Source organism: Rousettus aegyptiacus, unplaced genomic scaffold, assembly GCF_014176215.1.
Source record: "Rousettus aegyptiacus isolate mRouAeg1 unplaced genomic scaffold, mRouAeg1.p scaffold_m13_p_16, whole genome shotgun sequence".
NCBI lineage: Eukaryota > Metazoa > Chordata > Mammalia > Chiroptera > Pteropodidae > Rousettus > Rousettus aegyptiacus.
Window position 1 is genome coordinate 52561456 of NW_023416291.1, and position 26213 is coordinate 52587668.

The window sequence follows — 26213 nt, forward strand, 5'->3', positions numbered from 1 at the left end:
TTTCCTCGCTGAGAGGACGGCGCTGCGGCCCCACCCAGCAGGATCCCGCTCCCTGCAGACGCGCCTGCCACTGAGGGGTGGCTGTCGTCCAGCGCCCCTGGGCAGAGACTTCTCCCCCCTGTTCCCCGCTTTGTTCCTCTGGTGGCCGTTCACAGCCCCTCCTGGGGACCGCCCCCCACTGCACATTCTCTGCTGTGTCGGAGTCCTCGCTGCTCTTCGGCCAAGGTCCAGAACGCTGGGAGCGTTGGTCCCTCAGCGGGCGCCCCTGCCTGGGAGAGCTGCCCCCGTCAGCGCCCTCAGCCCTCAGCCCGGAAGGTGTGGTCTCGAGCACCCGCTTCCCACTCAGCTGAGGAGCGTCCCCGCCGCGCCGCAGGCTCACTTCCCTCTCCGGTAACCGCCGAATTTGAGAACGTCCTGTTTTACCATAATCAAAAGAAGTGAAACTGTCCCATGAAACACAGTGGAACACCCCAAAACGCCTAGGGGAGGCCAGGGTCTTTCCTCAAGAAGTCGCTAGCAGAAGCCAGAGGGCAGCCTCTGCCTCTCCTGCGAGGTCCCCTAGGGGATGGCGTGTGACAGAGCGTGCCCGGCAGCTCAGGCGGTCAGTCCCCGGGCTGGGCCCTGCACCAGCCCCAGTGCCTTCTCCCCGCCACACACACGGTGGCCCCTCATGCCTGTGCCCAGCCCCTTCCCGTGGCCCCAGGGTGCGGCCACATGGAGAACCACCGCCTCGCAGGGGCACAGGGACCCATCTGTTGAAGGGGTGTGTGGCTTTGGAGCCGGGACCTCCCTCGGCCACCTGGCTTGCCATCGGTGGCCAGGTTCTTTCCTGGGAAGCTGTCGTGCGTGTCCTGACCCCTCGCCCTCCCACCGGCAGCGGACATGGCGGGAAGGAAACCTGGGGCTTCCTCGTTCTCTCCTGAGACTCACGCTCTTCCTCCTCTTCCTGTCCCCTAGCTGGTCAGTGAGAAGGTCGGAGGGGCTGAAGGGACCAAGCTTGACGATGACTTCAAAGAGATGGAGAAGGTAACGGGAGAGGTGGTGTGCCCCTCGAGGCCGGCGCTGTTTACCGGGCCCTCCACAGACCCAGCTCCGACGGCCGGGGCCGGGGGAGGCACAGGAGGATGGACTGGACAGGTCGCGGGCCTCCCCCGGCCCTGGCAGGCGGCGCCCAGAGCAGCGGTAGTTCTCGCGTGAGGTCTGAGGCCGGCAGGCGCCAGGGGGCAGGGCAGGGGGTGGCAGGGGCCTCTGGTTTGGCCTTGGGCACCCCGGTGGTTTCGAGACCCCACATGCTGCCTCTCTTTACAGAAGGTGGACGTCACCAGCAAGGCCGTGGTGGAAGTGTTGGCCAGAACCATTGAGTACCTGCAGCCCAACCCAGGTAAGGGCGCCAGCTAGCTGCAAGGGGTCTGCCCCCGACTGCCCAGCGTCCCTGCGCCATTCAGGAGTCGCCCGGTTACCAGAGCATCGGGGGAACGTCAGGGCGCCCAGAACCGAGGCGCCCGGGGCCCGGCAGGTTTCAGGCCCAGCCGGGTCCAGGGGTGCTCGGGCGGGGTGCTCAGGCGGCCTTTCCACGTTGGCGCGTTTCCCTGCTGCTTTGTCTGACAGCTTTCGGCCCTCATGTCAGTCCTCGCCTTAAATCGCCCTGACAGCTGACAGCCCCGTCAGAGAAGGGCATCTTCCCCGCCCGCTTCGTTAGCCCGCGTGGAACTGGGCGCCGCTCCCTCGTCTGTCGGGCCCCAGCCACACGCCCGCCTTGGAGCGTGCAGTGGGGTCTCCTGGGGTGACAGGGAAGCAGGAGCCTTTCCTTGAGGAAAATCCAAACACTGGTTCCTGTAGCAGGAGACAGTGGACGCGGGACAGGCAGCAGACCCAGGCCTGTCCCTGGTGGCCCGCGGTGGACAGGCGCGAGCGGGCAGAGGCGCGGGCACAGCTCCTCCCCACCCTGGGCCAAGACCACGCCCGGAGTGCGGTCCACACCCATACCTGCCCACCACTACTTCCCTGGGGTGCTGCTCCCCAGGCCAAGGTCGGGAGGGTCGTCCCTTAGGACGAGGTGGCCCTGGGGTGTCCAGAGGAGCTGGTCACCTCGCTTGCCCACTGCCCGTTATCCTTAGTGGCCAATGAGAGCAGAGAGGGCAGGCCCGCTCCCCTAGCCTGGTTGTCAGCAGGCGGGGCAGCCAGGCACCTCGGGCCAGGGGAGCTCTTTAGGAGTAAGTGGCTCCTGGGGGCAGCCGGCTCTCCCTCCAGTGCTGGCCGAGCGCGGGCCAGGTGGCTCCCGGAGAGACCACCCACGTGCTCACCCGGCCCTTTCTGTTCCAGCCTCAAGGGCCAAGCTGACGATGCTTAACACGGTGTCCAAGATCCGGGGGCAGGTGAAGAGCCCCGGCTACCCGCAATCGGAGGGCCTGCTGGGCGAGTGCATGATCCGCCACGGGAAGGAGCTGGGCAGCGAGTCCAACTTCGGTGAGGGCCCGGCAGGCTGGCGTGGGGAGGTGGCCAGGCTGAGGACCGGAGCTTCCCCACAGCGGTGAGGAGGGCACGTCCCTCCATGGTGCTGGTCTTTTCTAGTGCTCGCTAGTCCCAGGACGAAGGCAGCTGAGGCTCCCGAGAGCCCTCTGCCCCCCACAGGGGAGCGAGGGTCCCAGACCCGCCTGGGTTTCCCAGGCCGAGGGACGCGGCCCCCACCTCCACCCCTCCCCCGTGCCATGGCTGGTTCAGAACAAACCTGGTTCCTCTCAGAGCACGGGAGGACAGACTGCTCAACTCCTGTCACTGCCAGTCCCCGGCCACTGTGGCTCAGGTTTGGGCCGTACGGTCCCTTGCTCTGAATTCTCGTCCCGGTCCCTGGCCGCGGGGTATGGGGCTGTTTAGGAGTTGGGGTGTCTTGGCCCCGAAAGCCAAGGCCTCCTGTGACGGTTTGTCCCCTCACCCCTCCTCTTCCACAGGCGACGCCCTGCTAGACGCAGGGGAGTCTATGAAGTGCCTGGCCGAGGTCAAGGACTCCCTGGACATAGAGGTCAAGCAGAACTTCATCGACCCCTTGCAGAACCTGTGCGACAAAGACCTGAAGGAGATCCAGGTACGCCCCGAGCACGCCCTCGGGGTCCCTCCCTCCTGGGTCCCCACTCGGCCCACCACACACGCTCGCAGTGGGACGGGATGCATGGCGTTTGGGATGGCCCTCCCGGAGGTCCCAGGGCCAGCTGCCAGTGTGACCCGCGCCTCGCCTCCAGCACCACCTGAAGAAGCTCGAGGGCCGCCGCCTGGACTTCGACTACAAGAAGAAGCGGCAGGGCAAGATCCCCGACGAGGAGCTGCGCCAGGCCCTGGAGAAGTTCGAGGAGTCCAAGGAGGTGGCCGAGACCAGCATGCACAACCTCCTGGAGACCGACGTACGTCTCTGCCCGGGGCCACCCTGCGGAGCCCCTGAAGCGAGCTCACCGGGGGCTCAGTGCCTGCTCGGGGCGTGAAGGGAAGGAAGGGGGAATGAGAACCAGAGGGGAGCAGCGACCAGCCCCCTGAAGCTCTGGGGTCTCTTTCGGGCCCTTCGCCCTCGTCCAGCTGCAGCTGGAGGGTCAGCTCGGGCCCTGTGCCTGGAGCGGTCCGGGAAGGGGCCCTGCAGGAGGCGGCCTGGAGGCGGGGGCCAGCGGGGGCCTCTCTTCAGTCCTGCTGCTCGCTTGCAGATCGAGCAGGTGAGCCAGCTCTCGGCCCTGGTGGACGCCCAGCTGGACTACCACCGGCAGGCCGTGCAGATCCTGGATGAACTGGCCAACAAGCTCAAGCGACGGTGAGCCCCTTCCTGCTCCGTGCTATGGGGCTTCCGGAAACCTGGAGTCCCTACTGTTGAATCCCAGGCAGTCCCTGGATGCCCGGGGCTCCTCCCCCAACAGCCCAGGCTGCTGGGAGCGGCTCCAAAGCCTGGGGGCTGCTGGCCTGGCCTGGGGAGTCTCCTCACATATCATTCCTGGCTGTGCGCGTGGGAGTGGGGGTTGCAGGAGGGAGCAGGCCCTCTTGCAGCTCATCCTGGTCCCCAAAGGAGAGGGCTAGAGTGACCCGAGGGTGGGAGGCAGCCTGCGGTGGGCAGTTCCGCCCCTCCTCTACTTTCGGTCTCCTGCACGCACTTGGGGCAGAAAAAGGGAGCCTTGGGTGGCAGTGGTTCCCTGGTGGGGCCGGGTGGGGTTCCGTGGGTCGCAGTGAAAACGCCTGAGTCTGGGGCCCGGCCTGGGGAGTCTCCTCACAGCTTCCCCAGGGCTCCCCCCCACGTGGCAGCAGCGCCAAGAGCTGGGGGGCGGGTGCCCGGCCTTGGCACCGAGGGCGCAGGAACAGGCCGAGGGGCCGCTGACACGTGTGCCCTCACCGGCAGGATGCGAGAGGCCTCTGCGCGCCCCAGGCGGGAATACAAGCCCAAGGCCCGGGAACCCTTCGACCTGGGGGAGCCTGAGCAGTCCAACGGGGGCCTCCCCTGCGCGCCCACCCCCAGCCTCACAGGTAACAGCCGTGAAGGGCTGCGCGGCCCCAGGGCCTGGCCCCCATCCACCCTCTGCAAAAGGGACCCCAGGGGTGGGACCGGCCGCCGCCCCAGAGCACTCAGCCCTCCCCCCTCTGTGCTCTGTCTGCGAGCAGCCTCCTCGTCCTTCCGATCTTCCGACAAGCCCATCCGGACCCCCAGCCGGAGCATGCGTGAGTGTCCCCTGCCTTGGCATACAACGCTGCCTTCATTCTGGAAGGTTCTCTCTCACTCCCCTTCTCCAGTAGAAGTGGGTGCCCACTGTGGTCAGTCCTCCCAGCCCCTCATGAGCCAGGAAGGCGCTGGGCACCGGGCGGCCTGTCCCCACCCCCCTGGGCCTCGGCCTCCCCGTGCACAAGAGGAGCTGCTGTGACACGGGGCACCCCCGGCTGCAGGCCGCGCGGCACCCCCGCTCCCACGAGCACGGCGGCGCCTCTCATAGAACCCTGGCCATCTTCACGTCACGTGCTCCCTCCCAGCAACCCAGGGAACAAGACAGAGGAGCGGCTCTCCTTGGGGACTCTAGGCACAGCAGACCCGGTGGGGCCTGGCTGGCTCGCCCTGCACACCGGCAGAGCCCAGGGAGCCTCGTGCCTAGGCTGCTCCCCGAGACCTTACCGCCACCCCCTGCCCCCCCAGCGCCCCTGGACCAGCCGAGCTGCAAGGCACTGTACGACTTCGAGCCCGAGAACGACGGGGAGCTGGGCTTCCACGAGGGCGACGTCATTACGCTGACCAACCAGATCGACGAGAACTGGTACGAGGGCATGCTCCACGGGCAGTCGGGCTTCTTCCCCCTGAGCTACGTGGAGGTGCTGGTGCCGCTGCCTCAGTGACCCGCCGGCCGCCCGCCCTGCCGCGCCGCCGCCTGCATTCCACTGCCCAGGGCGGCGGGGCCCGCCGGCGGCCCGCGGCCGTTTACACTGTGCTCACCCATCGCAGTGGGGGGCTCCCGCCCCGGCTAGGCGGCTGTCTGGGGTCCGCCGCCCAGAGGGGCTAACACTAAGGTGCTCTTAGAACACTAACCCCGGCCCCCAGGACTGGCTCCGGGTGCCCCCCACACACACCGCCCGTCCACACTGGAGCCCAGCAGCCCCGACCTGCCCGTACTGGACGGGGCCTGAAAGTCTGTGCAGTGGGATGGTCTGAGCAGGACCCCTGGCCGAGACTCACCGCCCTGCTTTTAAATTCCCCTGTCACAAGCCCCCCACGCCCCTGCACACCCACGGATGCCACCTCCATGAGAGGGCCTCACCAAGGGGTCCCTGGGAGCCTGGCCCCCTAAGGACAGATGTTCTCTTCAGCTGCAGGCGCTGAGCCCACCCCCTTGCCCTCCACCCTCCCCCACACCCCCAGCCAAGCACACGGAGCATTTCTGTCTGGCACAAACTGTCACCAGCTGCACACACACACACTGACACAAGACCCTGGAAGCCCCCTGTTTCCTCTCTGCCGAAGGTCAAACACAAAAGCTTTGATGAGTGTGCCCAGACCTCTGGCTGCCGGGGCCATCCTGAGAGGGCCACAGGGCCTCCCCTGGCCGGAGCTGGCTGCCATCTCCCCATCGACAGCGTCCCCAGCTGTCTCTCTGGACCAAGGCAGGCAGCTGCCCAGACCGGCAGGGCCCGGCCCTGGGCCTTCTCCCCTCTTGCCTGACCTGCGGTTGGCTTAACGGGGACTTAGGGCCTGCTTCACATTCCCTTCCTCTGGGGACCCTGCACAGCCCCCAGGACACCAAGTTCTGCTTGCCCCTGAGGCCCCCTCGCCACCGTTACAGGAGGGAGGCACAGGCACCCCAGCCAAGACGAGCAGAGAGCAGAGTGGCCTCGGTCACAGTCTAGGGCAAATGGAAATGTAATCTGATTTTTTAAGTATTAAATGTCTCTTTCTAGTCTCTTGCCTGGTTGTGGTGCAGGGTGGGGCCTTCCTGAGGGGATCCCTGGTCAGGGCGGGGCCTGTGCAACCACCTACCCCCACTCTCCACCCAGAGCCAACTCCCGGTGTGGGCACTGACCCCACAGTGAGCCAGGAGGCGTGGCTGTCATTTACCTAGTAACCAAGGTGGAAAGTTATGTCCCCAAGACACTCCTCCCCATAGCCACAGCCCTAAGCAGGGGCAGGGCTGAGGTCAGGCCCAGAGATGAGTGCTGGAAGACCCCACCCCAGGGTGACACGTGCCTGGGCTACTTGCTTCTCTTTATTATCTGAGCCCGCCATCATGCAACCCGGCCTCACAGAGTGCAAGACGCAGCCCCCGACCCGGTCCCCTCACTCAGCGCTGCCAGGCCCTGGGGCCGGTGGCTTCAGCTCCCTTGCTTGAGGACGCTGTCGACCTGCTCCAGCACGTGGCACAGGCCCTGGTCCTTGGGTGTCCTGCTGGCCAGGGAGATCTGAAACAAGCAAGACTAGTGTCTCAGGACTGCCTGGCGGTCCCGGCCTGGCCGCACCCCCACTCCTGCCCCCCAAGGCCGAAGTGCTGCGGCGTGAAGGGGCTGGCCTAACGAAGATGCAGGCCGTGTCACTAAAGCGGTGCTTTTTAATGAGGAGTACATTAACTGAAGGCCCAGCTGTGCGTGGGGGGAGGGGCGGGGGGAACCTGCACTTTCCAAACCTGCTGTCGCCAGAGCCTGGATCCCCCCCCCCCACGCACACACGCGCGCACACACACACACACGCCAGGGGCCACCCAGCTCTAGGGCCTCCAAAGGCAGCAGACAGGCACCACACCCAGCAGCCCAGTGCCAGAGTCGGACGTGACCAGGGACCACTCTGAGTCCTGGTCACTGTTTTAGAACAAAACAAGCAAGTGTGCAAAATTGCGTTTCTCTGCACAAGAACGAGTATGTCTTCTGAGAAGGACTTTCGAGCAGGAACTAAGACACCGGGGAGGGCGCCAGGCCTCATAACTGCCCCAGCGCTGTGGGGCCAGCGAGCACGTCTGCTACACCGGTGGCCCCTCAGGCTGTACGCCAGGTCTGGGCCCCTCCCCCACGCTCCCTGGGCAAGAACCAGCTGTCTATGGGGCCTTCACATGCGCATTGGGATGATTTTCCCACCCCACCCCGTGTGATAAATCAGGCTTTGGCAGCCTTAGTTTCTAGCTGAAATACTTTCCTACAAAACAAGTTAGGAAATCGCTGCTTCTCAGACTGTTCATGATACATTCTTGGGGCTCCCCAAGAACCGTCTTCCTCCAAGAGGGGTTCACATGGACTTGGGGCAGGAGTCATACCTTCAGCTTGTCCAGGTAGGTGTGCTCCTGGTTCCAGGGCTCCTGGAACTTCACGAGGTCAGGGGCACCCTTGTAGAACTCCACCAGCAGCATCTAGGGGACCAGGCGTTGGTGAGACCTCCCTCCCTCCCTCCCCCCTGGCGAGCAGCACGACCCAGGGCCACTCACCCAGAGACCAGGAGAAAAGGGAGCTCAGCAGAGATCCCTGTAGGGGACAACGCACCCCGACCCAAGGCCCAAGGGGGCCACCGAACGTGATTCTCCGCGCACCAGGCCCGACATCACCCCCTGCTCTGGCTCGTGAAATGACGGTGTAATGAACCAGCTGTTTTTCAAACGCCTGTTGAGCCACAGGCGTTAAAAACCACGCGGTAAGGTCCGCAGCCCTCCTGGCGCCTGCACTGGAGAAGCAGGGGCAGGTGTGGAGGCGCGAGGTGTCCCAGAACAGCTAGGGGCAGTGGGGTGTGCAGGGTGAGGGGCCGCAGCTAGGACCTGGGGCTGGATCCTCAGAGCCACAGGTGTGGCACACTCAGCCATGGCTTCCTGAGTCCTACCCTGTGTCCTGTAAGTCCTGCTGAGCGCTTTCCGCCCCGCCCGCGCCTCCGCAGGGGGCGCCCATCCCGCCCAGGAGTGAGCTCACCATCTCATGGAGGATGTCGTTAGTCAGGAAGCTGTCCTGGACGTAAGCCATCTCCACGTCCATGGGGATGCCATAGTCACTCGGCCTTTGCTGGCAGGGACACCAGCTGGTCACCACCAGCCACCCTAAGTCCCCCATCCCATGACAGCAAGGGCCAGTGGGCCCCACGTGCCCGGCCCCAGGGCGCTAGCCACCGGTCCACGCCCCACACGCAGGGCCCTTGGCCTCCCCCCCCCCCCCCCGCGGCGGCGCCACCTACCTCCGGCGGGGGCATCACCCAGAAGGGTGAGATCTTGGACTCCGCGCCGGGGTTGCCAGAGTAATACGGGGCTGCAGGAGGAGAGAGAGAGGGGCTGGGCCAGGGGGGCTTGGTGACGCAGGAGACGCGCACGCGCATATGGCCCGGCCCGGGACTCACAGCACAGCAGGGCCAGGCAGGGCTGGAAGCCGTTGCTGGAGCCCTGCAGCCGCAGCTGGTAGTCCATCTGCATGTCGATGTCCTGAAGCGATGGCAGCGCCGGGCCGTGCGGGTGGCTGTGGTACCAGCCCACCAGGGACAGGCCCCGCAGCAGCAGGCTCTGGTAGATCTGGGGCAGAGGGGCAGCTGGGCGCGCGGCCGGGGCTCATGCACACTCACTCGCACGCTTGCTGAGCGTCGCTCTCCGCTGGCGGCCGGGGCGCGGAGCCGGGACAGCTGTGTCGACCCTAGCCCTCCCCAGAAGGCCCTGTCGGGCGAGCCCCCTCACCTCCTCCTCCACGGTGGCCGCAGTGTCCGCATCCCCCAGCCGGCTGCGACAGGGGAAGGCTCGCAGCACCGTGAGCACTGCGCAGGGGCGGGGACAAGGCGTGGACACTGACCACCGCCCCGAACGGCGCCCTCCCCACGGGGCCGCAGATACCCACTCTGGCTGTTGATGTCCCAGCGGCCCCCCAGGTATCCCACGACCTCGCTGCGAGTCAGGTGACTGTGGAAGTCCTGGGGAGGAGGACATGGGAAGACGCGCTGAGGCTTCACCCGGCCCCAACGCCATCCTGGGGGCCAGCACACCCCATTCCTCCACTCAAACATTGATTGAGCTCGCACTGTTTACCAATAGTGAACAAAGCGGACAAGGCCTCCCAGGGCCCCCCTCCCTCCCAGGTACTCCAGCCCCCGGTCTGGGGGAGGGAGGTGTCTGGTTCCCAAGGGACAAGGTGGGAGCCGGGCACCCACCAGCAGGAACAGCACATTGCTGGAGATGGCCACGTTGAATGGCTGGAACTTGTTGATGGCTGCAAAGGATGTTACTTCCACCAGGGTGTGGGGGTTCCTGTAGGAGTCGGAGGGTCCCCAGTTTCAGAAACCCCCGGGGGTGCCTCCTCAGCGCCCTCCCCAGCCAGCTCTGAGGATCTGAGGCCTCGCGCCCCCTCTGCCCCTGCTCTTGCCCCCCCCCCCCCCCGAGGCTGGCAAGAGCTGCTGCAGGCTGGGGGGAGGCGCGGGGAACTGGGGCGTATCTGACCTGGCGGAGTCGCGACTGCCCAGCACGCAGTACCGCACCGGCACCCGGATCTTGCTTTCCGCCCTCTTCCCCGGGGGCGTGGCCTCTGCGAGGTGCAGGTAAGGAAAAAAGGTAGCGTCAGTCCCAAGAAAGAAAAAACTCTGGAAGCAGCCTTAGAAAGCAGTCAGCGGGACTGGGAAATCAGGCGGCGGGGCTTTGAAATCAGGCGGCAGGCTGAGAAGTCGGATAGAGAATTCAAAATCAGGTGAAAGGTTCCGGCAATCAGATGGCGGGGGAGGGGCCGTTGGGCATCAGGTTTAGAAATCAGACAACAGAGCAAAGAAATCCTGTTGGGGAACGAGGAGGTCAGGCGACATGGTGAAGACACCTGGCAGCCTATAGAGAAGTCGGGCAGTGGGAGCCAAGCCCGGGCCTGAGCGCGTTAGGGCCTGAGAAGTCGGGCAGAGACAGTGAAGTTAGGTAGCAGGACTAAGCCGTCAGCCAGACACCTGGGATCACTGAGGAAAAGGGCCAGCCCTGTCCCCAGCTTCCTCCGCGCCCGAGTTCTGCCCGCCCTGTGTCACCACCCCCCCGCCCCCGCCTCTCACCCGGGTGGGCAGGCTCCGAGGGGCCCTTCGCAGGCGGTCTCCGACCCTTGTCCTCTGCCGAGACCCCGGCCAGAACTTCCTCCTCTTCTTCCTCCATCAACAGCTCCTCCTCCTCCCCTTCGCTGGCCGGGCTCTGGCAGGAGAGGCGTGGAGACAGCGGCGAGACCCTCACCTGGGTGTCCCTCACCGTCCCCACCAAGTTCCACCCAGACCTCTGGCTGGCCTGAGCCTCAGGTCCCTGCCGTTGCCCCAGATGACCACTAGAGGGAGGGCGTGAGCAGAGGCGGCTCCCGGCTCTGCCCGCAGCTCAGGCCTGAGCTCTTACATGGCGGAAAGCGAGCGCCCTAACCTCTCTGAGGTCCATGGTCATCTGTAAATTGGCACAGTGACCTTTAGCCCAACACGGAAACGACTTAATGCCTGAAAAGAATTTAGCATCTGCCCTGTTGTTCCAACCACTGAGCAAGCACGTACTTTGCGTGGATTATTTTATTCTCTCAATAACTTCTGCTCTCACCTAAATTTCCCTTGCCAAGGTGACATCTCTGTGCCCAAACCCAACAGCCACATCTCAGACACTGTCCTCTTCCCCCTCCCAGCAGCGTCTGACCTGGCCAGTGCCCCTCCTCCTGGGAACCCCTCAGGTTCCCTCAGGTTCCCCCAGGTTCTCTCTAGGATCCCCCGCCGCCCTCCGCCCCCCACAACCTCCTGCCCAGGGCTTGATCCTGGGGTCTCTTTCCTCCCTGACTCACACCCCTCCAGGCAACCTGTTCTGCTCTCCTGGCTCCAACCTCGCCTCTGCCCACCCGGCAACACGCAAGGTTCTGTCTCCACCCCCAGGGCCTGCCTGAGCGCCGGACTCAGGGTCCCACTGCCCCTCCACGTCTCCACACAGGGGTGCTCACAGAGGCCTCACACTCAACATGGACATGATGCGCCCCACTAACCCCCCAAACCTGCTCCTTCCAAATCCCTGCATCTCCAGTGGGGGTAACCCCATCCACCCACTTGCTCAGAACAAAACTCTTAACACCAACATCCGCTCCATCACCAAATCCCATCAGATCCACTTTCGAAATTAACCAAAATCTGCTCACTTCTTCCCCACCTCAGTGACAGGCATGGTTTGCCCCGTCATCGCCCACCTGGACCCTAGCAGCCATCCAAACCCCAGAACCCTCAGTCTGTCCTCCCCGCAGTAGCCGCCAGAGGGCGTCAGTGAGCACTGAGTCAGGCCCCATTCTATTGAGGGCTCCCACTACCCTGGGTAAAAAACCCAAGTCCTCCCCTGGCCCACAAGACCCTGCACGACCTGTCTCCGGCCTTTCCCACCTTCCCCTCTCCTCCTCCCTCTCTCCCCTTGGCTCACTCACTATGCTCCAGCCACAAGGACTCGCTGTTCCTCCCACATACCAGGCAAGGTCCTGCCTCAGGTCCTTTGCACGTGCTGTTTTCCAGATACCCTCATGGTTTCCTACTTCTCCTCCCTTAGTTCTCTGCGCAAATGTCACCTTCTCAGTGAGGCCTTCCCTGACCACCCTATTTCCCCACCCCCTACTCCTATCCCTCCTTCACACATACTTTAATATGGCGTTATTTATTTATTTTTTATCTCCCCATGAGGGCAGAGATTTTTCTATTCGCTCTCTGCTCTATCTCCAGCACCTAAAACAGCGCCTGGCACACAGTTGGCGTCTACTAAAAATGCTTGCAGAATGAATGGCCCTATGACACGGTATGAAGGTTAGTTTTGTATGTCAACTTGGCTAGGTTCTACTACCCACTTATTTAATCTTACTACCCACTTATTTAAGTAGTCTGTGAATTACTGTGAAGTCATCTGATAGATGTGGTCCACATCTACAGTAAATTGACTGGCAGTGAAGATTACCCGTGATAATCTGGGTGGGCCGCATCCAACTGGTTGAAAACCCTGAAGAGCAAAAACTGAGGTTTTCCAGAAAAGAAAAAATTCTGCCTCAAGACTGCAGCATGGACTCCTGCCTGAGTCTCCAGCCTGCCAGTGGCCTTACAGATTTCAGACTTGCCAGCCAGATGTATACACGTACATCTAATCTATCCCAATACGTCTAATGCACATGGTACTGTTATCGTTTCAATTTTACATATAACAAAGACTAAGGACCCGGAGATGGTCCTTGGCCAAGTTTATCCAGCTGGTGAACCTCCGATGAACAGCTATTACTATCATGGCATTCAAGATCTTTCCAGATCTGGTCCCTGCCAGTGTCTCCAGCACCCTCAGCTACCCAACACAGTTGAAAGCGGGCTGCACCAGCTAATCATGGTTCCCTGATCAGCAAGTGTGGCGTTTTGCCTACATGGCTTTGCATACGCCATTCCCTCCCTCTGGAAAGCTCTTCCCTCCATCTTGCCCTCTCAGACTCCTGCTCATCCCTCAAGGTCCCAGCTCCAATGTCCTCTCTCTGGGAACTCCTATCGGACAATGAGTTAAGGAGAGCTTGCTCCAGGAGGCTGAAAGACGCACCTCATCGGTGGCAGCTGCAGGTACATGGAGCTGGTGTCGTCGGAGCCAGGCGGCTTTGTACTTGTCCAGTTTCTGGCCCTTGTATTTGACGGAGGCCCAGCCACAGCCTGACTTCTTGGCTGGGTTCACCAGCTTCTTGCAGTGGGTGGCCCAGGCGCTGGGGGAGTTGAACACCTGCCCCGTCTCCTGCCACACGATCCTCCCGTCTGGCTGCAGGTCTCCCACAAACTTCTTCCCCTGCAGCGAGAGTGGGCTGGCTGGGCCCAAGACCTGGCACCCACCAGGGTCCCTCCTCCGGGAAGTCCTCCCTGATCCCATGCTGATCTCAGGGCTTGGCACCCACTGCCCACTACAGCGCCCCTTCCAGGAAGCCATCCGTCTTAGGTGCCTCCCAGTACCTGTATGTCCACTGTCACAGTCCTGATCATCTTGGATAGAAACTGCCCAGTTATGTGTCTGCCCCTCCCTCTCCTCATTGGACTGTGAATCCCCAAAAGGGGGGCACAGGGTCTATCTCGATCACTGCTGTGACCCCCAACACCCAACACACAGCCTGGCACACAGTGGGTGCTCAATTCACAAACTGTACCATCCACAAAACAAGCAATAACAGTAATAACAGCAAACAGCGCTTACTATGCAGCAGGCACCTCACTGAGCGCTTAATTCATTTAATCCTCATACCACCCCATGGGAGGGACAAATCCCATTCTACAGATGAGGAAACTAGGATACTGAGAAGTTGAGCGAGGTCACACAGCCAAGAAAGCAGTGGTGTCCTCTCTGAGCCTCAGTTTCTCCTTGGCGGAATGTGGCGTTTGGTGAATGAAGTCCTCCCGCCCGTGCCTCAGTCTCCCCTCCCCACTCCCAGGCTCAGCCTGCTGCAAGGGCGCTCTGGACCTCGGTGTCCCCTCCTTGCCCCAGCTGGGATGGGATGGCGGGGCGGGGCGGGGGGAGGGCGCTCACCAAGTAGTAGATGGACAGCACGCCGGCGCCGGGCTCCAGCTGCGCGTCTTTGAGGAGCACCCGCAGCGTGACCGCGCGCCTGGTGAGCGCGCCCCCCGGGCCGCCGCAGCCCCCCGTCCCGGCCCCGCTGCCGCCGAGGCTGCCGCCGCTGCCGCTGCCGCCGCCACCACAGCTGCGCGCCCCACTTGCTCCCGCCCGCCGCTCGGGGTCCTCGGCCTCCGCCTCGTCTTCATCCTCATCCGGCGCCTCTTCGCTCGCGCCCCCCGCCGGAGACAGCGGCTCCGGAGCTGTGGGCAGCGACAGGTTGCAGCAGGGCCGCGCGCCCCCAGTCGGTCCAACCACCCCCGCCCTTGTCTCGCCGGCCCCCGGCCGGGCCCGCTGTACCTGCCATGGCGGCTCCGCCCCGCGCCCTGCAAGCGCTTTCTTCCCGGCACGTGACGCGGCTCCGCCCCGCGGGAGGAAAGGCGCCCCCGCCATTGGCCGCCGCCAGTGGGCGGGTGGGGGGCTCGACCCGCTGGCGAGCGGGGAAACTGAGGCCCAGGACTTTTGCTTTCCGGGGACTAGTGGCTCCACCCGAGGCCACAGCCTATAGTATTGAAAGCCTTGGGCGGGGAGGCACGGGGAACTCAGTCTGCTAGGGCGATCAGGAAAACAGGTTCTTTAGGGACCAACAGGCCTCGGCCATTGGGACCAGGGGAGAAACTGAGGCCGGGAATAACAAGCCACTGCGCCCTGGGGGTTCACGCCAGAATCGGAAGCAGCCCCGCGCCGCGAACCTGCGGGGCCCAAGCTAGGGGGCAGTCTCTAAAGAGTTGATTTCCACCCTCCCGGTGGCCGGCCCTTCGGCTGATTCTACAATTGGACCAGAGTGGAGTCTGCCAACCAATTATAGGAGGCTCATTTCGTCTTCAACCAATAAGCAGTAGCCGTTGAATTTTCCCTAACCAATCACTGTTAAACTGCTGCGTCTGCCGAACTTCGATTGAGCCAATAGAAAGCCGTCCCTTCCGACCAATCAACAGGAGCCCTCAGTCTCACGCATCCAATCCGTGGTAGGGTTCCGTCCTCAACCAGCCAATCAGCTACCGGGTGAAAACCTGTCCTTTAGGTCTGGTGCAGCCACACCCTCTGCGCGCGCGGACGCGTAGGCGGAGCCGGTTTGGGTGTACGCGGGCTGGCTACAAATCTCTCCTTTGTCTTGCGCCCCTGTCCCGGGACCTTTGCTCCGTAACGCAGTACCACTTCCCATCGCTGGGACTCCCCAGCCATCCAGCAGGGCTAAAAGCCCGGAGTAGGGGCTTCCCCAAGCTGGGGGAGCCATTAGCTGGGCTCAGAGGCGGATGGGTTTACCAGAACTCCAGTCTGGAAGAGGGGACAGGACACTGGGGACGGGGGTGTCCAGCCAGGGTAGTGGGAGTTAGACTGGACCTGACTCAAAATCCTGCTCCTCCACTTCTCAGCTCTGTGACTTTGGCCAAGTAGTTCCACCTCTCAGTTTCCCTGTGGGGATAATTATTCCACTTCAAGGGACAGGACTTGACATATAAAAGCTGGATAAATGTGAATTAATTTCTGTTCAGCCCAAACCTCTTTCTGAAGTCCTCCAACACCCCACCGGGGGTCCAGCCACCAACTGAGCATTGCCCAGCCCCCAAGTTCTGTTTATTCCCCCCAGGTCTCAGGTCTTTGCCCACTTTCAGTTCCAAAACCCACAGCTGGACCTCGAGCCTCTCCCACCTAGTCCCTGGCTACCCACTTGAGCCTCAGGCCTCCATACTCAACCCTCACCCTATCCATCTCCCACCCTGGCCTCAGAAGGATCTTTCCAAAATGCAACTATAACCACCTCCCCAACCTCCCCCACCCCCACCCCCACCCCACCCCCACCCCCCGCTCTAAATCTTCCTATGGCTCCCCATTGCCTTTGATAAATACATGTATGGTATCCTTTTATGGCAGGTATTATCAACTTCAGTGCACAGTTCAGATAAACAGATTTCCCAGAGTTCCACAGCTCTCCAGTGGATTCCAAAGGCTATTCTTTGCTAGTTGTCCAAGCAGCCTCGTCCTATAACTATGAAGGACACTCAATGTGTAATTTAAAAATTCTGGAAAAAGAAATCTCCGGGTCCAGATGAAAACTTCTCCCAAAGGCTCAAAGAAGAATTAACACGTTTACCTAACTTCTTCCAGAAAACTGAAGAGGAGAGAATACTTCCCAATTCATTTGACAAAGCTAGCATTAATTAAATACCAAAACCAGATAAAGAGAGGCCACAGAAAGAAAACCACAGACCACATCCCTCACGAATAGAGGCGCAAAAACCCTTCACAAAATATTAGAAAATAGTATTCGGCAATATATAAGAAGAATTATACACCATGACCGAGTGGAGTTTATTCTGGGATGCAAGGCCGGTTCCCTACTCAAAAATCAATATTATCCACCATATTTAACAGGCTGTGGTGTGTAGAATAATGGTTTCCTGAGAACGTCCTTGCCCTAATCCCCAGAACCTGTGATTACGTCAGGTTAGCTGGTGAAGGGAATTTAAGGTTACAGATGGAATTAAAGCTGCCAATCAGCTGACTTTAAAATAGGGGATGATCCTGGATTCTCCAGGTGGTCCCAGTGTGATCTCGAGGGCCCTTAAAAGTGGAAAAGAGTCTGGGACAAGTGGCAGTGGAAGTTCAGACTGATCTGATCTGAGGATTCTACCTGCATAGCTGACTTTGTAGATGGAGAAAGTGGATGTGAGCCAAGGAATGTAGGAAGCTTCGAGAAGCTGGAAAAGGAAAGGAAACATCCATCCTTTGAGCCGCCAGCAAGGAACATAGCCTTTGCAACACCTTGATTTTAGCTTTGGGAGATCCACGTAGGACGTATAACCTACAGAGCTGTAAGGTAATACATTTGTGTTGTTTTAAGCCCCGGAATGTGTGATAACTTGTTAAGGCAGCCACAGAAAACGAAGATGTCAGCTACAGAAGAAACGTCGCAGAATCGTATCAGCAGAGGCAGAATTTCAACACCCACGCATGATAAAAACTCTCAGCAAACTACGACAGGGAAGCCACCCCACCTTGGTGAAGAAACGCTGCAAACCTTCAGTTAACATCGTAATTAACGGTTTGCTTTATGGAATTCATGAGATGCTTTCCCCTTACGAACAAGACACAGGCATCCACCTCAGCACTGGGCGTTCTAGCCAGCGCAATAAGACAAGGAAAGGAAGTCAAAGGTGGACAGACTGAAAAGGACGGAATAAAACTAGCTCGATTTGCAGATGACATGTTGGTCTATACAAAAAAAAATCCCAAGAAACCTACAACAAACACCCCTAGAATTAATAAATGAGCTGGTTCAGCAAGGTTGTAGGATATGAGATCAAAATACGAAACTCAATCGCATGTCTGTATGTTAGCAATGAATATGTGAAAATTGGAATTGAAAATACAAGGACGTTAATAATTGCTCAAAAAAATGCTGTGATGTAAATCTGACTAACAGGTACAGGACTTGTCTGCTGAAAACTACACAACACTGATGAAAGACAAAGATTTAAGCAAGTGGAGAGCCAGACCAAGTCCATGGACTGGAAGACTTGACATAGTAAAAAGGTCGCATCTCCCCCAACTGATGTATAGGTTTAATGCAATTCCTATCAGAATCCCCACAAGATTTGGGGGTAGATTTAGGCAAAATTATTCTAATATCCAGGCAGCGTCATGGGCATTTCGGGTCCCCTCGTGTTTCCTCTCGTGGCCACTCTGGCACCATACTCCTTCCTCTCTCTTCCAGGCCTTTGCTGACACAGGTCCCTCCTCCTGGTGCACCGGCTGCCCAGGCTCTGCCCCACACTGAAAGCCTCCCAGGGCTCCCTGCTCCACTCCAGGACCAGCAGGGCCCCCCTGACCCCTGGGGGAGACCCGAGAGGCTGAGGCTTCCCTAGGATCCAGGACCTGCCCCGCCCAGCCCCCACCCAGGCCCAGGCCCGTGCAGGCAGGGGAGGGACGGGGGAGGGAGCTCAGGAGCTGACAGAAGAGAGGAAATTCCCCTGGAGCCTGTTTCTCCGCTTCCCGGCCCAGCTGGGGTGGGGTGCCCACTGGAGGGAAGGGCCGGGCCAAAGATCGGGGCCTGCCATGGCCTCAGCCCTGAGCCCACCCCGGGTCCCCAAGCCCAAGTGTCCCCTGCCCTCGCACTACCATGAGAGCTTTCTGGAGAAGAAGGGACCGCGGGACCGGGTAAGGTGGGGCAGGGAGTCTGGCACTGCTGGGCGGCCAGGTGGGTGAGGTGCCTCTCTGAGCCTCGGCCGCCCCACCTGGCCGAGGACAGCAGGGTGGGTGCTGGACGGGGCAGGGCGCGGGTCGGGGGCTGGGAAGGGGTCAGTCCATCTGTCTGTCCGTGTCTCTCTCTGTGTCTCTGACTCGTATTTGATCTCTTTCTTGTTCTCTTTGTCTCTCCCTGCCTGTCTGTCTGTCTCTCTCTTGGTCTCTGTCTGTCTCGGTCTCTCTTTCTGTCTGTAGGACACCAACAGGATCAGGGACTTCCTCCAGGGAAATGAGGAATTAAATTAATCAGTTCCCCTTCCCCCAGCTTTGAACTAATGTCATGAACCTCAGCTGCTGGGAACAAGGTTGGGACAATTGCATGGCGGACAGAAAGAGCTGGTGGGGGGCCACTTTTGGCAGAACCAGATACTTGCTATGCGGGGTGGGGGGAGGGAGGGAGGGGGGAGGAAGGGGGAGGAGGGGGGGAGAGAGAGAGAGAGAGAGAGAGAGAGAGAGAGAGAGAGAATGTGAGTGTGTGTGAGTGTGTGTGTGTGAGTGTGTGTGAGTGTGTGACTGTGTGTGAGTGTGTGAGAGTGTGAGTGTCTTTTGCTCAGGAGAAAGCCCAGCCCCTCTGTTCCGCCAAGTCCCTGTCTCTCCCCCGACTCCCCATATTCTTTCATCTTCTACTAGAACCCGAGCCACCCCCTCGAGCCACCCCCTCGGCTTCGCCTGGCCACCTCCCCGCCTTTGTCATCGCGGTCCCCTCTCCCTTTCCCCGCCTCCCTGCGCTCCGATCCCACCGCCCACGCCCACCTCGAAAGCAGCTAGAGGCAGCAGATGTGGCCAGGTGGGTGGGCTAAGAAAGACTGTGGGTCCCAGGATGCGCGATCCAGGGTCACGTACCCACTCTGACTCTCCATCTTTGTGCCTCAGTTTCCTCTATTATAATATGGGTAGAATAGGGCCACAGTCACAACTACGAGAGGGGGAGCCCTCAGCAGACCAAAGACCTGTCGTAGGGCAAGCTCCGGTGCTTTACAACTATTAACTCGCCCAGTTGTCACAACGGCCTCTGAAGCGGGTACCATTAGTATCGCCATTTGTGGGGAAACTGAGGCACAGAGGGCTTAAATAACTTGTCCAATGGCACGCAGCTGGTGCATGACAAAGCGGGTCTGACCATACTGGGGTTAAGCACTTATCGCTGTGTTCCCAGTGTCTGGAACAGTGCCAGGCACATAGTAGGTTCTCAGTAAGTGTTAGTTAAATGTGTTGTGGTGTGTTCAAATCTAAGACCCACGGAGCCAATTGAGATTATGAGCATTTATTAGCCTGCCGGCGACTGAGGAGATCAGCCCGGGGTCTTTGTTTGAGGCAGTTTTATAAAGCCTCAGACTACATCTTAGAACAAAGAGAGAGTAAGAAAATTACAGAAAGCAGAAGTTAACCGTTCATGTCCTTTACAAAGATAAATGTATCTGGGGAGTTGCTAGGTCAAACATAGCCTGGTAGACAGTCTTGTTATCTGTGTCTTGAAATGTCGTGCCTCTTCCTGGGACTTTGGTGCCTAGAGGAATCACCTCCTTGTTACTGATTTACTGGGGAGTCTTCACTCTTACAATTTCAAAAGAGGCAGCTCACAAACCCCAAAACTACATTAAACAAGTAAGCAGTTTACAGAAAGCAGAAGTCGACCATTAAGGCAATACAAATACATCACCTCGTACTACACTCTGGTTAATAAGTGAGCATATTACAGAAGCAGACACTGGCCATCTTCATATCCTATACAATACATTTCCTAAACCCACACCCAAGCAAGTAGGACAACTTCTGGTATCTAAAGCTATTTCTTCCCTGTAGCTGACTTAGCTAGTTGGCTCACTTTGAAGATTTTCCACCCTTAACAAATGTATCTAGGATGGTCAGGTGGGTGGACAGACGGATGGGTGGATAGATGGTAGCTGTCAATATAAGTACTATCCTCATTATCTTTACAGACCAATTGAAGCATCGCCACCTTCAGGAAGCCCTCCTGGGTTTTCCCGTTGGAGGGCTGCTCTCCTCTGCGATCTCACGGCCCAGGCTCTGTCCCTCCCCAGGGATCCTAGCTTCTCTTCCCCAGAGGAGTTTAGTGTCTGCGCATTCTCTATCCTCTATAACATGACCTGTTTAAAAACAGAAATCATGTCCCATGTGCTATTTTTCCCATGACAGAGCCAGCTGCAGAGTAGGGGGTCAGCAACATTCCGGGGCAAACTCCCCAGAATCTTACTATCTGATCTGTCCCAGCCCCTTTGATCTCCAGAGTTAGCGCATTTGAGATCAGAATCCTGGGGGAACCCCTGAATCTGCAGACCTCCTAGAGTCCAGAACCTTGTGCAATTCTGAGACTGTAGACTCAGGACCTACCCCAGGACCTCACACCAAGGAGATGCCAGCAAATATTTATGGCGCAGATCAGGGGACAGGGGGATGTGTGTGTGTGTGTGTGTGTGTGTGTGTGCGCGCGTGTGTGTGTGTGTGTGAATGTTGGTGGGTGGCTGGATGACTTAGTAGATGGATGGATGGGTAGGTGGGTGGATGGAACGTCTTAAATCCAGTTAGCTCAACTCACTTTCAGGACGCTCCCCTCCATAGCCTGGGGACTGCTCTGGGTCCCCTACCTTGTCATGGTCCCACTGGCCCTTCCTCAGAGAATGCCAACCCCAGGGGCTGGGCCATGGGTGGGGCCCCTCCCTGAGAAACCTAAAGCAGGTAACGAAGGGAACCTGTAACAATGGCGGACAAGTGCCCGCCGAGGTCCTGAGGCAGGAGGGGGTGCAGCGGAGGCACCCATCTTGTCACCTCACATCCTTCTCTTTCTCCACCTTTGGTCCCCAGGATTACAAGAAGTTCTGGGCTGGCCTCCAGGGCCTCACTCTCTATTTCTACAATAGCAATCGAGACTGCCAAGTAAGAATGGGGGTGAGGGGTCGAGACCTGGCCCCTCTACGACCCCAGGGACCAAGCAGGTGGTGTGGGTGGAGTGGCCAAGCCGGGGCGCCGTGTGCTCAGACCCCCGCCTCTGTGCCCTCAGCATGTGGAGAAGCTAGAACTTGGAGCATTTGTAAGAATCACAGATGACGCTCCCTTGGGGAGCTCCCGCGACTCTGGCACCTTTTTCAGCCTGGTCCTCCGGAACCAGGAGATCAAGTTCAAGGTAGGTCCCTTGGAGGGGAGCTAGTGGGAGATGCTCCCTCCCCCATCACACCCATCATTAACACACAACTAGCACGAAGTCACACAGAATTGACCACAGGGCTGACGACACTGGGCAAGTCTACTTGACTTTTCTGGGCCTCAGTTTCCTCAACTGCAAAATGGGATACTATGTATTAAGTGCCCAGAGCAAGAACGAGATTCACCAGGATCATCACCACCATCATTCAATCTTCCAGCAAATATTAGTGAGCACCTGCTGTGTGCCAGACCTTCTTCTTGAAAAACCAATGAAAAATCCCTGCCCTTGTGTAGTTTACAGTCTAGTGGTGAAGCATCCCATCAATGTGTAAAATGTACGGAGTGTCGGATGCTGGCAAATGCTAAAGAGACAAGTGCCAAGGGTGGGGGAGGGCGATGTTACGTGGTTTGATCAGGGAAGGCCTTACTGAGGACCCAAAGGAGGTGACAGAGCCAGCAATGTAGGTATCTGTGAAATGGCTCTTCAGCAGAGGGAACAGCATGTCCAGAGGTCCTGAGACAGGACCGTGCCTGGCGTGTTGAAGGAACAGCGAGGAGGCCACGTGGCTGGAGCAGAGGGAGCGAAGGGGAGAGAGGGAGGAGGGGAGGGCAGAGAGGGAACGGGGCATTTCCTCTTCAGGGGAGCCCTTGGAGTCAGGGGCTGTCGTTCCTCACCCCACTGCACAGATGAATCGAATGAGGCTCATCGACAAGGATTTGCTCTTTCCCTCCCTAGGTAGAGAGCCTGGAGTCCCGGGAGATGTGGAAAGGCTTCATCCTGACCGTGGTGGAGGTTGGAGTGGTCGCCCCCTGCCCCCTCTCTCCCATTCCCCACTAGGCCCCCTCAGAAATCCTCTTCTTTCCATCCTTCAGTCCCCAAACAAGCCCCTAGAGGATAGCACACTGGTCTCGAACCAGCAGCCTACGAGCCAAATGTAACCCATAAACATTGTTTGTTTTGTTAACAAAACTAAACATTTTAAAGTTAGCTGCTATCACTTAAAAAACAGGGCTTTTAGTCAACATTCCTGATTTATTTTACTCATTTGTTCCCTGCCCGAGCCCTGAGTTTGAGACTACATTCTAGCATCTGCTCGGCCCTCCTTCCTGTCGCGGAATTCTCTCTCTCTGTACCCTCCGGAACACCTCTGTGCCCCTGGAGGTGTGGGATGACTCTGCAGCCCCCAGATCCGGTGCGCGTCCTGGCTCCCTCTGCGCTCTGACCTCAGTTCGCCTCTCTGAGACATAGGCACAGCTGCCCGTTCCCTGACGCCCCTGTTGTTCCTCAGCTCCGGGTCCCATCCAACTTGACCCTGCTACCTGGACACCTGTACATGATGGCCGAGGCCCTGGCCAAAGAGGAGGCGCGCCGCGCGCTCGAGATGCCCTCGTGAGTGCCCCGTCTGGCCCGAGGGGCTGCAGGAAGTGAGGCGTGAGGCTCAGGTTGGGCTGTGAGCGGGGTCTCTCGCTGTTGGGTCTTAAGTCGAGAACAGGGCTGCACCCGGGCTGGGGCGGGGATTAGCTGAGAGCTGGCTTGGCGTTTGGGGACAGGTGTAGGTGCCTAGGGGCGGGCCTGGGCCTCGAGGGCACTGGACTCAGCCTCCAGAGACAGAACCAGGACTTAGGGGCAGAGCGAGGTCTCCGGGAGCGGGGTCTGGGTCTAGGGGATGAGGTCGGGCCTCTCGAGGCGGTCCTAGGCGCTTGGGGGCGGGTCCAGGTGCGTAGAAGGTGTGGCCTGGGCGGGGTTATGTTCGGGGGCGGGGCGGGGGCTGAGCGTCCTGGGTCTCTGGGGAACGGCGCCTGTCCAGTGAGTGACGCTGCCCCCCCAAGGTGCTTCCTGAAGGTGAGCCGGCTGGAGGCGCAACTGCTCCTGGAGCGCTACCCCGAATGCGGGAACTTGCTGCTGCGGCCCAGCGGGGACGGCACGGGCGGAGCGTCTGTCACCACGCGCCAGACCCTCAACGGGTGCGCATGTGCAACTCCAGATCAAGGGGTGTCCAGGGAGGGCGTGCGTGGGGGCGTGGTCAGACGTAGGGGCGCAGCCGGATCCTGGGACACGGGAGGACTTGGGGGTAGGTCCAGAGGTCGCGGGGTGCGGCATCCTTGAGGCTGGCCCCGCCCCGAGGCCGGGTTATGGGCGGGGTCAGGAGGAAGGGAGGGGCCTTCCCTGGGCATGGGGTCCATGGGGCAGGGTCCTCCCTGGAGGCAGTGCCAAGACTAGGGGCCCGCGGGGTCTCCTGAGGATGGAGTCAGTCGAGGGCCAGGTCCACCCTGAGAGCCACGCCCGGACGGGACGTGGCCGGTGGGCCGGGAGGAGGAAGGGGCCTTAGGCCCTCCATGCGGGCGGAGACAGGACCAGGTGCGGGGGTCGTCCCCGGCCAGAGCCAGGTCACCCACCTGCCCGCTGCCTGTGCAGGACGCCGGTGGTCCGGCACTACAGGGTGAAGCGCGAGGGTCCTAAGTATGTGATCGACGTGGAGGAGCCGGTGAGCTTTGGGCCGGGGTCTCGGGGAAACACAGTGGCGGGGTCCGCGCCCCTTCCCCCGCGGCCCTAACCTGGCCCCCCATCCATGCCCAGTTCTCCTGCGCCTCACTCGACGCAGTGGTCCACTATTTCGTATCGCACACCAAGAACGCACTGTCGCCTTTCCTGCTGGACGAGGACTACGAGAAGGTGCTAGGTGGGTGAAGCCTTCGGGAATTCAGGGGGTCCAGTCCGTGCCTCTTGCCCCCGCTCTGATGGGGACACCCTTGGGTCAGCCCCCAGCCGCCGCGCCTCCTCCAGGCAGCCCTCTCTGTTCTAGGCTACGTGGAGGCGGATAAAGAGAACGGCGAGAGCTTATGGGTGGCGCCCTCGGTCCCCGCGGTCCCTGGTCCAGGTGACGCCTTCTCCCCTGGGCCGCCGCCGCGGCAGAGAGGAGAGAGACCTAGGACCCACATGGTGCCTCCTGTACCCAATCTTGTACCCATAATTGTAGGGCCCTAGAAATTACCCAGACCCCCTCTTCTGGGGACTTCCAGGTGGTGGAGGGAGGGGACACAGCTGGACACAGACACCCCCAGCCCCGTGGGGTCAAACCTGGGGCTGGGGCAGAGCCTGGAGTTGGGGAGAAGAGGGGGCAGAGTAGGGGGAAGGCATACTGGAGGAGGGGGTGCTCGTGGAAGGTCTCGGGACGTTCGGAGGCAGAATGGGCAGAGGGGGACGGGGATGGGGAGTCGTGGTGGGTGTAGGGAACGGGCCGGGAGGCAGTCCACCTTAGGAAGTGGGAGGAGGAGTCTGGAAGCAGTATGATCCGCCCTGGGCCGGGCAGATGCTGGGGGCCCAGGGGCACAGCACATGCATGTACACATGCACGCACATGCCACACTCGCCAGCGTGGACTGAGTCCACCTGCATCATCAGCAGCTCACGTGAAGACACCCATGTAGCCAGCGGCTCCACACGTCGCGAACACATAGGTCAGAGGACTCAGTCCCGTTTAGCACGCATACGTATACCTTAAGCCGCAGTCATGTGCACACACGCAGACGCAGACGTATCTACTCACGGCACAACTTCAGACATTTATAGACACGTGCAGGTACACACGAGACCAGCACCCAGCACGGAACTGAGCCGTGCAGTTCACGCGCATACGCACATCCACGTATGTTCAGGGTATGCAGTCACTCAGGATGCATGGTTACGCTGCTCAGGGACACGCACCTGCATCCCTGATCACGGAGGCACACGGACCCGCCCTGACCACGCGAGTCCCAAAAGTGACCACCGTTTCCCATCAGGTCCCGCACCCCCCACCGGTGGCCCCAGGCGACCACCTCCCACATCCGTCACGCCCGTGTCCAGCCAGGACAAGCTGCCCCAGCTACCGAACCCAGATGAGAACTATGTGATCCCCATCGGCGACGCCCCAGCTGCTGACTACGTGAACGGGGACGGTGGGTGGGGGCCTGGGGGTGGCTGAGAGAAGGGGCGAGGGAGCAGACTCACGGCTTGCCGTGACAGGCCGTGTTTGCCCATGCAGTCCCCTCCCCTGGTCGGCTGGCCGTCCCGAAGCCCAAGAAGTGTCACCTAGCCCCAAAGGTTCAGGCGAAGCTTCCAAAGCCACCCGTTGCGCCCAAGCCAGGTAGGGGACCATCCTGCCCAGCCCCTCCGTCGTCCCGAGGTGGAGGGCTAGCCTCAGCTTCCATCTGCCTTCTCCTCCAGAGCCCAAAAGCCTTAGCAGAGGCCTGGCGAGGAAGCCGGCGTTCTTCCCCACAACAGGTGAGGGGCGGGGAGGGGGCGCCGGGGGGCTTCGCGGGCCGGTGGCCCGTGCGGTCACACAGGGTCCCGCGCTCCGAAGAGCCCACACTTGGTTTGATGTTCTGCTGTCTCCGTCTCAAAATTCCTCCTGCCTCTTGAACGTGTTTTCATCTGGTACTGGGCCCCAGCATTCTGCAGCGGGGCCCGGGAGGATGTGGGGGTCCCTGGTGCAGCTGAGGCCTCACGTTCCCGCCCCCACCCCGCAGGGCTGGCCGATGTGACGGCAGAGCTGGCAGAGAAGCTGCAGAGGCGGCGGGCGCTGGAGCACTCAGCCGGGCTCACTGGCGACCAGCAGGCCGGTCCTGGAGCACGGCGCATCAGCCAGGTGGACCCCTCCTCCAAGAATTAAAGCTCAAGTGACCTCGAGGCCAATGTGTTTGACTTGGCTTTGGGCGACAATGGGGGTCCCTCGGATGTCTGCCCACAGCTGGCCCCATTTGGTCCCAGAGATCCTCATTCGGCTCAGCAAAAAC

At 60.3% G+C, this 26213-nt stretch overlaps 3 protein-coding genes across 6 annotated transcripts in view; 2 read left to right on the forward strand and 1 right to left on the reverse strand.

Moving 5' to 3' along the window:
* Positions 1-6404, forward strand: part of SH3GL1 (SH3 domain containing GRB2 like 1, endophilin A2) — a 28351-nt gene extending 21947 nt beyond the window's left edge. The window contains exons 2-10 of one of the 2 annotated variants that reach the window (XM_016144506.2): positions 958-1026; positions 1309-1381; positions 2323-2466; positions 2949-3082; positions 3237-3395; positions 3687-3790; positions 4367-4491; positions 4627-4683; positions 5150-6404. In XM_016144506.2, coding sequence (XP_015999992.1) covers positions 958-1026; positions 1309-1381; positions 2323-2466; positions 2949-3082; positions 3237-3395; positions 3687-3790; positions 4367-4491; positions 4627-4683; positions 5150-5346 — 1062 coding nt within the window. In that variant the 3' untranslated portion in view covers positions 5347-6404. The remainder of the gene's footprint in view (positions 1-957; positions 1027-1308; positions 1382-2322; positions 2467-2948; positions 3083-3236; positions 3396-3686; positions 3791-4366; positions 4492-4626; positions 4684-5149) is intronic. The other variant, XM_036234087.1, reaches the window with a different exon arrangement.
* A 274-nt stretch (positions 6405-6678) lies between these two features.
* Positions 6679-14737, reverse strand: MPND (MPN domain containing). Its single transcript, XM_016144494.2, has 13 exons — positions 14328-14737; positions 13944-14230; positions 12978-13214; positions 10469-10601; positions 9882-9966; positions 9596-9692; positions 9286-9358; positions 9129-9205; positions 8801-8969; positions 8642-8712; positions 8383-8472; positions 7743-7835; positions 6679-6900 (listed from the first exon to the last, which is right to left on the reverse strand). The coding sequence occupies exons 1-13, from the start codon at positions 14332-14334 to the stop codon at positions 6814-6816; spliced, it is 1506 nt and encodes a 501-aa protein (XP_015999980.2). The 5' UTR covers positions 14335-14737; the 3' UTR covers positions 6679-6813.
* Positions 14738-17796: 3059 nt separating this feature from the next.
* On the forward strand, positions 17797-26107 carry STAP2 (signal transducing adaptor family member 2). 3 transcript variants are annotated; one of them, XM_016144461.2, is made up of 13 exons: positions 17976-18188; positions 21099-21170; positions 21295-21417; positions 22174-22230; positions 22727-22827; positions 23268-23402; positions 23854-23923; positions 24016-24118; positions 24242-24316; positions 25221-25376; positions 25463-25564; positions 25645-25701; positions 25947-26107. In XM_016144461.2, exons 1-13 carry the CDS (start codon positions 18087-18089, stop codon positions 26087-26089), a joined length of 1296 nt encoding a protein of 431 aa, XP_015999947.2. In that variant the 5' UTR covers positions 17976-18086; the 3' UTR covers positions 26090-26107. The 3 variants fall into 3 exon arrangements, with proteins under 3 accessions (XP_015999956.2, XP_015999947.2, XP_015999966.2); XM_016144470.2 differs by lacking the exon at positions 22174-22230 and having other exon boundaries at positions 17797-18188; XM_016144480.2 differs by lacking the exon at positions 24242-24316.
* Positions 26108-26213: the final 106 nt, after the last annotated feature.